The sequence below is a fragment of the Rosa rugosa genome, chromosome 1 (genome assembly GCF_958449725.1).
Source record: "Rosa rugosa chromosome 1, drRosRugo1.1, whole genome shotgun sequence".
Taxonomy (NCBI): Eukaryota; Viridiplantae; Streptophyta; class Magnoliopsida; order Rosales; family Rosaceae; genus Rosa; species Rosa rugosa.
Genome location: NC_084820.1, coordinates 26,414,780 through 26,427,988, shown reverse-complemented (window position 1 = coordinate 26,427,988; position 13,209 = coordinate 26,414,780). Strand labels below are relative to the sequence as shown.

The 13,209-nt window shown below is 38.4% G+C and overlaps 1 protein-coding gene across 1 annotated transcript; it reads left to right on the top strand.

The window, feature by feature from the left end:
• The first annotated feature begins 6,091 nt into the window (after positions 1 to 6,091).
• LOC133725275 (putative disease resistance protein RGA3) lies at positions 6,092 to 8,737 on the top strand. Its single transcript, XM_062152480.1, has one exon. It carries the CDS (start codon positions 6,092 to 6,094, stop codon positions 8,735 to 8,737), a length of 2,646 nt encoding a protein of 881 aa, XP_062008464.1.
• The last annotated feature ends 4,472 nt before the right edge of the window (positions 8,738 to 13,209 follow it).

The following is a 13,209-nucleotide window of genomic DNA, read 5'->3' as shown; positions in this document are numbered from 1 at the left end:
GGACAGCGAATGCCGTGCCTCTCTTGTTCATATCTCTTCTTCTTTGTATTATTTGTGTCTATATGATGTGCTCAATTGATTTTATTGATTTTCTTGCTTGATTAGATTTATTAAATATGAATATTTGATGCCATAATTCCAACAATCTAAAGCCGTAGGACATAAATGTTTTGACTTAATTGCTATGTATAAAGATTGGTCGAACCTTTCTTTTGAGTTTTGATATTGTATGCGGTGATCTCTTACGATCATGTTCATCTCTAACGTGAGCAAGGTTTCAAATTTCGGTTTCGGTTTCGATTTCGGTACTTCAAATTTAAGGAAATTTCGGAGAAAGTTTCGATTTCGGTGGAAATTGACAGGACCTGTCCCGGATTTCACCTTGAAATCCGAAGTGGCCCTGTGGGGCCCACCTTAGAAAAAATTCTACCAAAAATTTGGCGGAACTTCCTTTAAAAGTGGACTACCCAAAACCTGTAGAAAGACATTTACACTTCTAAAATAATCCACCCTTATTCTTCTAGAGCCACCCTGCTCCCTAAATCACAACATCTCCCATTTCACAAAATAATTCAGAACTTAAGAATATTAATCTTATGGGTTATCAGAGCAATCTAATGCACAGGGCGTACGAGAGGATAAAATACAAGATAAAGGACCGATACTTTTATAATGTGGAAGCTATGACAGCTATGCCTCGACCCCATGTACGCTCGACCTCAAGCTAATCTGGCCTGCAAACTGGGCATTTGAAACCGAAGGGCCCAGGGGAAAAACATTTGAAAATCGTTAGAGTGAGTGGACGAAAAATAAGTAATTTCGAATGAACAAGTGAAACTTAATGTTTTCCCAAGTTATTCTCTAAAACCTCGCATGCAGTAAAAATCTTGAAAATACTCTTAATCATCATCTTTACTGAAATCTCAATCACGTAAAGTAGAACATCTCGAAATCTCTTTAAAATCTCAATTCCCTCGAATATATAATGATATTTCAAACATCTCGTTAAATTACTCATATCTCAAATCATATCTCAAAATAGACGATGACTAAAGGGGACTGCCGATTAGTCATCTCATGCCACCTGGAGGGGACTGCCGACCAGTGACGCATCGGAGGGGACTGCCGACCGGACGAGGAGGTGATGGTTAGAGGGGACTGCCGACTAACCATAAGTAGTTAGTGGGGACTGCCGACTAACTACCTCATGTCATCTGGAGGGGACTGCCGACCAGATAATACATGCATGCGCTTACTTATATACCTCCTCAATGAACTGGAATCAATCTCTTTAAAATAATTGCTTTCGGAAAGAAGCTCGATATTAATTCAATAAATCATCAATAATTCACCGAAATAATAACTTAAGAATATCTCGATAACTCAAAGCTCAATATCTCAATAAATCCTCGAAAGCATAAATCAAATACTCGGTAAATCAATAAATGCTTTCCGAAAGCAATCTCAATATAACTTCAAAGCTGATAAGTGCGGAGCTCAAAACTCAAGAAATCTCGATAATTCAATCATGCTCAAATATTTGATAAATCATTCGTATTCGTATATCATCATATAAATCGATATTCGAAATCAATAATTCTCATAATTTTTTTTTTGAAGGAAGGACGACAAACTATATTAATTGAAACTGAAGAGTATATGGAGCGATACATAAAACATCGAAAGAAAGCAATAAAACATAAAGAGATGCACAAACGCATCTATAATAAAGAAAAAACAATAAATCATAATTAGATGCACAAACGCATCGAGAAGGAAGGAAAGGTAACCAGGTAACCACTCGAAAATCATTTCCCAACTCAATAACTCATAAATAACTATCTCGAAAAATCTACTAAAAGCCCTCTGGAAGGAATTTCAATACTAATCTCGTAATTCATAAATATATCTCAATAATTCAAATCATAAATTAAATCTCAATCGGAAAATAATAATATATTGCATGCACAATTAATTTAAAATAAATGTCCACTCACAGTTTGCGGCTACGACAGCCGTCCAACTATCCCTTCCTCAAACTCGCATATCTGTCGTCCTGAACAATCAATATAATAAATAATTGTTTCTCAAGAACCGAGACTTAATTTACGATAATAAATTCAATACCCTAAAACCAATAAATCATTGGATGCTCGAAATCAATATGGAACGAGCCCAAACTTCATACGTTATCTCCAATCAATAATTATAACAACATATCGAAAATAGGATCGATCCAACGGTCGGATCTTCCCAAATCAAAATCCGAACTTTCCAAATTTTCAAAAATTCTGATTAATATCCAAACCTCCTCCAACATATACTACCTAACAGATCAACCCCAGCCACCTGGAACGACCGGACGCGCCTTCATGCGCCGCCGGTCAACCACCATATCTGGCTACCAAATTTTACCAACATCATCAACTCAACATTCTAAGCATCTTTCATAACTGTGGCCAAGCTCAATTTCAAGTCTAGATACTCGAATTTACCTCAATTCCATGTGGAGGTTCTCGTCGTCGATTCGCCGTAATCCGGCAAAATTGCCGCTACCCACTGCCATGGTTCGTCCCAGGATGAAGAGAACTCCAAGAAATGGGTGGTGGTACGGCTGGAAGTGGCCGGAAAATAAGAAATCGCCGGAGACCTGAAATGGCCACCGCGTTCACCGCCTTGCTGCACCTCCTACGGCCCAAATCGTGCCACCAAAGTCCTACAGACGTGAAGAGGAGGAAGAGAGGGTTCCATAGCCGCCAGCCTTGTCCAAATCCGTTGCTGGACGAGGGAGAAACCGCCGGCCAAAGCCGACGGGGTCGGGGAGAGAGAAACGGAGAGGAGAGAGAGAGTGATAGGTTCTGATCTACCACAGTAACTTTTCAAATATATACTAATTTACCATAAACAGTAACTTTACATTTTCGCTTATAACTTTAGCATACAAACTCTGATTTTTACGTACAACATATGCACGCGTTCGGTTTAATGTCCTCTACGACTTTCATGAAGAAAATTTTCTCAAATTTGACCCGAACAAAAAGTAAACTTTTAGGGCCCCCTAAAAGGTCGAAACGGAGCCAAAAATAAAAATAACTCTCATTTACCGTCCGAAAGACTAGTAAAACGGTAACTTGAGATCCGGGACGTAACCGAAATTTCGGTTAAAAATAAAGAAATCATATTAATTACATTTATAAAATGATATTTTTTAATGAAACTTTTACATAGACTAAACTAACCTATAATAAACCTATTTACAATGTAGCCTCTCTAAAATTATACATTTATAATAGAATTGTGATATTTAATATGTATGAGTAATTAACTAGTACTGTAGTAGGTTGATAAACTAGTATTTTTATCTATATGTAATTATATTTGTGCTGTATATTGATAATGTGAATGTGATTTACTTTGTTTTTTTTTATGGCTGGAACCCAATTGAATTGTCATTGTTCCACAATATATAGATCACTCAACCTTGACTAACTCAAACCTGACTAAATGGCATACAAGTTGAATTATCACTGTTCCACAGCATATAGATAACTCAACCTTGACTAAATGGTGTACAAGTTGAATTGTCAATGGCGTACAAGTTGAATTGTCATTGTTCCACAATATATAGATCACTCAACCTTGACTAAATGGCGTACAAGTTGAATTGTCATGGTTCCACACTAAATGGAGTACAAGTTGAATTCGGACAATGCATATAAAAGCACCATTTGAGTAATACTAGTCTTACCAAAGGTTTCAAATTTCGGTTTCGGTTTCGATTTCGGTACTTCAAATTTAAGGAAATTTCGGAGAAAGTTTCGATTTCGGTTAAAAATAAAGAAATCATTAATTGCATTTATAAAATGATATTTTTGAACGAAACTTTTACATCGACTAAACTAACCTATAATAAACCTACTTACAATATAGTCTCTCTAAAATTATACATTTATAATAGAATTGTGATATTTAATATGTAAGAGTAATTAACTAGTACTGTAGTAGGTTGCTAAACTAGTGTTTTTATCTTTATGTAATTATAATACTGTGAGGGGGTGGGGGACGTAATACTAAAACCATGTGAATGAAAATGAACAAGTACAACAAAAGCAATATAAAGTATTAAGAATAAGTGTTACTACGATGTGGTTCGATCCATATGGTTGAACTGCTTCCATTTAGTATCATACAATACTGCTCCCAAGTACATGAATTTTGGAAATGATTTTGGTAGCAGATAAAAGCAAAAAGATTTTTTGTTGTATTCAACTTGATTGGAAAAAAAAATCAAAATTTCATATTTTCTCTATGAAAATATGAGTAAAAAACTTCGTTGTCGGTGGCATACAAATTTCACAGAAATTTGAGAGAAATTTCGGACAAAATTTCGGTGTGAATTTTTACATATATTTTGTGTGCAGATATTTCGGAAATTAAGAATTTCGCGGAAATGTACGGAAAATATCGAAAAATTTTGGGAAACTCCTTACGGAAATGATATAGCATATGAATTTCGTTTCGGTACTTTCAAATTACGGAAATTTCGATGGAAATTTCAGAAGTTTCGGAGAAATTTGAAACCTTGAACGTGAGTAATATTCCAAGGTACGTACGAGACCGAAAGCATATGTTTTGTGCTAGAATTAGATTGAGTAGATTAGAGAAGGACTAGATGTGGTTCAATAGTTTATGCATGGTTGAGAAGGCATACATCATATATGTAAACAATTGATGGTTAAGAATTAATTAGAAACCAAACATATGAGTTGCTGCATAAAGTGTTTGACCGGGTAATCCAAAAGTCGCATTGTTTAGACTTTGAACAGAATCTATTTAGTCTATCATGACCGCAAAGTTGAAATTAGATATCTGCAGCATCATTTTGGAATGTGTACTTATCTTCGTGTGCGCATGAAATGAAAGAAACCATCATTGTTGGCCATGCTCTCATTTTCATGACTATTATGTTCAAGTATGCATGTTTGTATATGCCTGTGCCAATTGGTATACTCACTGTACATTGCTTGCAGTTACAACATAAAGTGGTATGTCAAAATTTTTATAATATTGTAAACAGTTACAATTGTGAGATTTTAATTAAAATTGTTTCCGGCTAAATATGCTCTTTGAAGTAAGTATGGAAGTTATTTCTTTTTCTCCTAAATTAATTGTTGAAATTACGTATTTTGGTTTTTTATCATCATGAATAGTCACTTGATAGTAGGCACTTCAAGTAGATAAGCTGCATGCACGTTACAATTATTTTTTCAAATTGAAGTGATATCTAGTGTCTGCTAAGCCAATAGTTTGGCAGTTATATGTGGTTGCAGTTACAAGTTGGTTATATTGATTCATTTGTATCAATTCGGAGTGGAATATGAAATGGCATGTCCAATGGATTCTTTTGAAACACTGCAGCAGTTCATAAATATCATAATGCTTAATAGTAACTTCATGATATATCAATCATCTTATATATAATGAGACTCTTTGGAAGAGAGATTAAAAGAAGAAGCCGTGATGCCTTTGTGGTAAACTATGTGATATGCAATGTTTTGTTGTTCCTGATCACCTGTTTCGACACAACATACCGGTCCTGCTTTCAGCCTACTTACTTGAAGGCCATTAACCACATCGTTCGTGCTCCTCAGCAATGTTCTTTTTTTTATTTTTTGAGGAGAAGCTGGGTTTCTCTAGTCTCTAAAACAGCAAGCAGATGTTCTTTTATTCTTTAAAAAAAACAAAAGCAAAAACAAAACAGATGTTCTCACGTGTGAGTAAACCGGCAACTACAGGTTGTGAAATCGATAACTCCTTCACGTCATAATCACGTGCAATACACGTGATCTACAGTACCACGCTGCACCACAGCGGCACATCCACACCCCCAAAAAAGAAGTGCAAAATAATTGATGCCTGCTTTTATGGCTGGGGGTCATCCATTGAATAAGGATTGAGGGAAGGGATGACGTGGTTGACTGGACTTCATTCACCCGTTATATAATCAAGTCTAGGTTGAGTTGCTATGTACGTAACTCTATTTCCTATTTCACTAGCTTCAGAATTCCTCTCTTTTTCTCTTTTTCTCTTCATGGAGTTTGCCAGCAGCATTGCAGATGACGTCTTGGGTAGGCTAGCTTCACATGCTTCCCAACAGATCTCCTTGGCATGGGGTGCCCAACTTAAGCTCAGCAAGCTCAACAACACCTTATCTGCCATCAAACTAGTGCTCGAGGATGCAGAGAAGAAGCAAGTGAGAAATCCCCTAATCACTCGTTGGTTAGGAAATCTCAAAGATGTTTGTCATGACGTTGATGATGTCTTGGACGAACTAGACTTCCAAAAGTTGCGGTTGAAAGTGGAGGTCGACAACTGTGGGAAGATCAAAGGAAAGGTACGCCAATTTTTTTCCCGATGGAATCCAGTAGTGTTTAACTTCAAAATGGGACATAAAGTGAAAGAGATTAGAGAAAGACTAGTTGAAATTGATAATGAAAAGAGACAGTTTGCTCTCCTTCAGTTTGCTAAGATAGCCGAAGATCCTCGTGCGCCCCATCAAGTGCACGTTGACAGGAGGATGACTACCTCTAAAGTCGAGGCTTCAAATGTTATTGGAAGAGATGATGATAAAAAACAGATTATCAAGCATCTCTTGAATGACACTGATTTCTCCAGTGAGGAGAATGTTTCTGTTGTTTCCATAATTGGGTTAGGAGGATTAGGGAAAACAACACTTGCTAAATTGGTGTACAATGATAGCATGGTAGAAGAAAATTTTGAGACAAAGATGTGGATATGCGTCTCAGACAACTTTGATATTCAAACATTAATTCGAGGTATTACTAATGCTGCAAATGGACCAAAATATGAGGATGAAAGTTTGGATCTTATGGAAAGAAAATTGCAAGATACTCTTAGAGGTAAAAAATTTTTATTGGTGTTGGACGATATCTGGGATACAGAGTCGATTGGAGTAACAATTGAAAAATGGATTGATTTAAAAACTTTGTTAAATGTGGGAGCTAATGGAAGCAAAATCATTATAACAACACGAAATAAATCAGTTGCTTTACTTGTGAGTCCCTTATACATGCATTCTTTAGAATGTCTTTCCCACAAAGATTGCATGTCCTTGTTCATCCAAAGGGCATTTAAAAGAGGAGAGGAGCAGCGCTATCAACATTTGATAGAAATTGGAGAGGATATTGTGAAAAAGTGTGGAGGAGTTCCTTTAGCAGTAGCTACTGTAGGGAGTATGCTCTATTTGAATACAGAGAAACACCATTGGCTGCATGTCAGAGATGATGACATGTGGAGTATAGGGAATGACAATATTTTACCTGCACTCAAATTGAGCTATGATGCACTGCCACAACACTTGAAACAGTGTTTTGCATTTTGTTCACTTTTCCCAAAGGATTATCAATTCAACAGTGGCTTCTTGGTTCCACTATGGATAGCACAAGGATACCTCAAAACATGTAAGAAAAATGAAGATTTTGAACATATGGGTATAGAGTATATAAGGCAGTTTTGCTCTAGATCTTTGTTTCAAGTCGAGTTTGATGTCAAAACAGCCATAGTTTTTAAAATACATGATCTAGTTCATGATTTAGCAATTTCAGTGGCACAAGTAGAGTACTCCACCGTCAATTTCCGTCCCTCTAGAGCTTTGAAAATGTTTCGACATGTGTCAATATCAAAAAAAGACCTGCTTGGAGAAGAGGCACAAGTTCTCTATTTCATGCTCAAGTCAAAGAAATTGCGAACCATTCTAGTTCTTGAAGATGCCCAGATGAACCAATGTTTTGTGAAGACATGCATCTCGAGATTCAAATGTTTGCGGATGCTAGATCTCCGTTGGTCGGCTCTTGAGGAGTTACCAAGTTCCATTGGTAGTCTGTTTCATTTGAGATTTCTCAACTTGTCTGAAAATAGGAAGATAAAAAGGCTTCCCAATTCCATCAGTAAGCTGCTGAATTTGGAGACCTTGCACCTTCGCAAGTGCAACGCACTTGAGGAGATACCCAAAGACATAGGAAACCTGATTAATCTCCGAAGCTTGGTGATAACTACACAACAGACGTATTTGCCAAAAGGAATTAGACGCCTCACCTTACTTCGAGATTTATATTTTGTTGGATGTGTCAATCTTAAATCTTTGGGCGAAGAGATCCAATTCCTCAACAACCTTCGTAAACTGCTGATTTGTAGTTGTAATAATTTGGAATCCTTGCCACCAAATATGAAACACATGACTGCTTTAGATACTTTGGCTGTAATGGATTGTGAGAAGCTTCAGGTGATAATGAGATCTGGGGAAGGTCCTCGACGTCTTCGATCATTGGGTATCGGGAATTCAAGTTTGGAGGCTTTGCCCCCTTGGCTTGAAGATTCTACAGACACTCTACAGAGTATATATATTTATGGATGTGATAATCTCACGGCACTTCCGGAGTTGATAAAGTTCAGATTCCTCGAGCAACTACACATTGGCGAATGCTCCAAATTGTCGGCTTTGCCGCAAGGGTTGCATTGCCTTACTGAGTTGAGAGGATTGACGATTTCAGGGTGTCCTGAATTGAGCAAAAGCTGCAAAAGGCAATTAAAAGGTGGGGAGTGGTCAAAAATGGCACGTCAGGTGAAGATTACACTCGACGCTGATGATGAAGAAGATGAAGCCGACAGTCGCTTGGCCGACGGTAGGATCGTGTACCTCACAACGCGATCCAGGTAACGAATCAGAATTCAATGAATTAGAGTGATCTGGAGTATTGAATTGTTGAAATTTGATTGAATTGGGAAATTTTGATTGTGATTTGTGTGCTGATTGGCTTCAAACTCTGAAATATCTCTTCTTATTTTATGATTGGCTTATGGTGCAGCATGTATTGGGTGAGTATTTTGGGGTACAACAGCTGACTGCATTGGGAAGAGCAGCTTGCTGGGTTTTCAAAAGCATTGGAGTTGAATTAGGATTTACCTGATTTCAGGAAAGAGATCCATCTACTGATTTCAGGTTCCATTTCCCTCTATTCCTCTGTTATTTTGTAGCTAATTTCTTCCTAGTTTCCTCTTTCAATTTGTGGAATTTTCTTATTTGGTTACTGCAGCTAATTTCTTACTAGTTTCCTCTTTCAGTTTGTGGCATTTTCTTATTTGGTTACTGCAGCTAATTTCTTACTGTTAATGTTAGAAACTGAAAGCTCTAATTAACGTTAAAGAATGAGAGAGAGAGAGAGTGAGACACAAGAAGTATAGTGGTTCGTCTCCCGCCTTAGCGGGAGACTACATCCACTTAAAAGCTTAACTAGTGTGTTTGGGTATTGCGGCCCAAGGGGATTACAAGAGATGTAATGGAGTGGAGTTTAAGTGGGAGGAGGGGTCCCTTTTATAGGTAAGGGAACCCCTCTCCTTTACATTTTCTTCAATGTGGGATGCAAAACCACTATTCTAGTCTTAGAAAGCATGTTGTGAAGGTAACTTGGCAAGGTCGGGAAGGTGGCTTCCCAGCAAGGTCTCAGCCGCTTCCGACTATCATGGCGTAGCCTGGACATCGAGCTACGGGATGCATATCGCGGTTGGGTCCCACCATGGTTTTTGGGCCCACTAAGAAGGTGTTACTTATGCTTCGTGATGTAGCAAATCCTTCATATTAGTGGAGGTATATACAAGTCCCCGAAGTCCCCAAGTAAGAGTAGCTTCTTGGTTGGGGAGTTATAAACATGATGTCATCAAGCATAAGTGACATCCGGGCGGCACCAAGCCCCTACAAGTCCCGGAACTCCCTAAGCAAGAAGAGACTCTTTAACCTGTAAAACAAAGATAGGGGTGTGCGCATGTAGGGTGCTTGTTGTATTGGGCAACGTATGTGAGTTGCACGGATATGCATTGGCATATATGAATGTACGAGATGCATGATACATGTTGATGTATATATGTGAATGGCGTCGAGTATGATCGGTTATGACGTATAAACTCGAGAACACATATGGTTGTTTGAGCATACTAAGAATGAGTATATGAATTGTATATGATGAATGCGTGATGCGCGCATAAAAATGAACGAGGTCGAGTTGACGAGGTTACGCTGGTGAGGTGTTTGCATGAGTGCCATGAAGGCAAGAGTTTTGTAAGTCATGAATGATGACTACGCGGACGCATGTGTTTGTTTTGTTTTCACTCATATTAATGGAACGTGAAAGGAATTCGATTTGTTGCAAGCGACAAATGGTAGAAGAATTCAATATTCCATTAATGTGTACTATGTCGAGGAGACGTGAGTGTAAATCTCAGGATTGCCGGGAAGGCAAGAGCGTGAAAGCTCGGGGGTGCCAGGAAGGCGTGAGCGTAAAGGTCGGGGGTGCCGGGAAGGCATGAGCGGGAAGCTCGGGGGTGCCGTGAAGGCTTGAGCGCAGAGCTCGGGGGTCGCCGGGAGGCAAGAGAGTTAAAGCTCAGGGATGCAACGGAGGCAAGAACGTTTAAAACTAGGGGACGCCACAGAGGCAAGAACGTTTAAAGGTAGGGGATGCCGTGGAGGCATTAACGGGTAGCTCGAAGGTGATGCCCTGAGGCGTGAGCGTAACCGTTGCTAATTATGCTGGGCTGTATGTGCAAGTCCCCGAAGTCCCCAATCAAGGAGGGCTTTCTTGCGGGGTTGATACCAAAGCGTAGTTTTGTGCCGTATATCGAGCATAATAAGTGCAAGTGCGTTATCCATCTAGAATTTTCCGGAGTGAACGCTTATGCCCTTTCGGGTGGGCCCCTACTAGGCCCTCCAAGGAGTCCCCAACTCCTGGCTATAGACCTCTGTGTGGTCGGAAATTTATTTGATGAGGGGAGCTGCACTAAAGCAGTGGGCGTTAGGTAGCGAACCTAATCTTTGATACCCAAGCGTCGAGGGTTAACTGCCGGATCAATGGCTGCCGTGGATTGCGTTAACCGGTCCCTTTACTCTTTCTCGGAGGAGAAAATCTTGACTGCAATGCCGCGGAACGGTCATTGTCATTATGAGGTGTTGCCTTACCGCTTGGCGGTTGGTCGTAGACCATAGACTCGTGGAATCTTAGGTTTAGGTCTCTTTCCCGTGGGGAGAGTTTGACAAAGTATGGTGCCCGGAGGCTAGACCATATGTTTACATATAGAGTATATGTAAAGTTTGTAATTGTATGAACAATGACAAATAAGTATAGCAAGTAATAATATATGGATCTTATGGCCATGTGACATGCATATTAGATAATTGCAAGTGTGATGGGTGTCCATATAAAATTTTGGGAGTAGCTTCCGATGAAAGCTATAAAGCATTGTGAACCTAGAGCTTAACTAAAGCATGTTGGATATGTTTGAGCGAGTTAGGTTGTATTCGAGCAAGTTGGGTGTAGTTGAGCGAGTAGGTGCTATGCGAGCATGCGGGGCGTGGCCCAAGCAAGTCGTGGCCATGCTCGATACCCAAGTGAGTCGTAACCCAAGCAAGTCGTTATCCAAGCATGTTTAATTAAGTCATAAGTGTCACAAGCTTCTAGATGTGGCATAGTTTGTTTAAGCGAGTGTCTCATTAAATTGATTTAAGCATGGCATGTGTGTAGCAAGTACTTGTAATAAAGTTGCTAATAACATTGTAAACATGCCTAAGGATCATTAAGATCAATATTTGAAGCATGGCATATCTAGCATGTAAGGCCTAGAAAGCATTGCCAAATCTACGAAATGTTATAGGCATGCTCAAAATTATGAAAGCATGGCATTGGCATGGCACTAGCTCAAATTGAAAGAGCATAAAAGAAAAGATATAGTTGGAGCGAGTTGGAATTGGAATTGATATAAGTACCCAAATCATGTTGGAGTTGTCCAAGCATGACACTCCATTGCTTTGGCGGATAAAGTGTTCTGATAATGTATGTCAACTCGTAGTTGAGGTTGAATGCTCGATAGAAATAATTGAATTTCCTTGAAACAAAATAGGTGATTAATATGTGGATTTGTAAAATCGACACTAATAGCTTATGTATGTACTTTAATGAGATAGACAATTTTTTGAATATAAGTAGCATTTAAGCAAAGTGTACAAAGCCATCTAGTTGGTCAACTACAAACAATGTGTTTTGAATTTCAGAGTGACAGAGGATAATAAGATGCACATAATACAAAACGTATTATGATGGCAGCTATGCTATGGGCATAGATAATAAGATGCATTCATGCATAAATGCACAGTGTGTCTGTCTATGGCATAAATGTAGTGAGGACAACTAAGTGAGCCATCGTTGATTCTTCTCATTTAGTTTATGGGTTCGTAATTTGGATTGGATTCTACGCTAAAGTTTCAGTCTTGATTTCAATCAGGTACTTTTGCTCTTTGATTTCTGCTAATTTTATACAATTGGGTTATCTGGCACAACAAGTTTAAGCATATTTGATTCAGTGAGCGATTGTGTATAATTGATTTCCTATTATAGTTTGCATAATAGTGACTTTTGGGTTTTCAGAGGGCAAAACCATTTGGGTTCTGCGGACGAAGAGAAAAGGAGAGGAGACGAAAAAAAAAAGAGGGACGAAGAGAATTTGTACTTGGTCACTGTCTGTGATCTATTGATTAACAATAGAGAATAGAGATAGATACTTGGAATTACTTCAGTCTTTCTATGAAATTCTGTGAAGTGATTGATTTAATTCTACTGAAATGCTTGAATTACAAGGCTGCTAATATGTGCATCTAATTGGGTTGTCATTGATTTTGGTTGCAGGTTTTGCATATTGTTATTGTTGGTCTTTCAAGTGATTTATCTCTCAGATCAGTTGTGTTCTAGGGGTGAGTTTTTTTTGTTTGTTTGATGTTATTGTATTCTGCTGATAATCTGAGAAAAGAAAAGTACAATAAAAGCAAATAGAAAAGGCTTTACATCTAAAGATACTATTTTTGTTATTTCTTTTTCATTGTTTAGGACTTTAGGTATCCTTTGGTTTATTTGGAGCTGTTTACAGTAGTGTTAGGTAAATTTTTCATATAAGCTTGCATTTTGGAATGATGTATAATGTATAATGTATAATGTATCATATACATTGTAAGATGTTGTTATATGTTATCTACTCATTGATTATTGTTGTCGTCACTGTTATATTGGAGCCCATTTCAATCAGCTTCTCGCTTCTCAATTTGAGAGAGAAAAACTGTGGGGTGGAGAGAGAGCAAAGATATACAGATGTGTT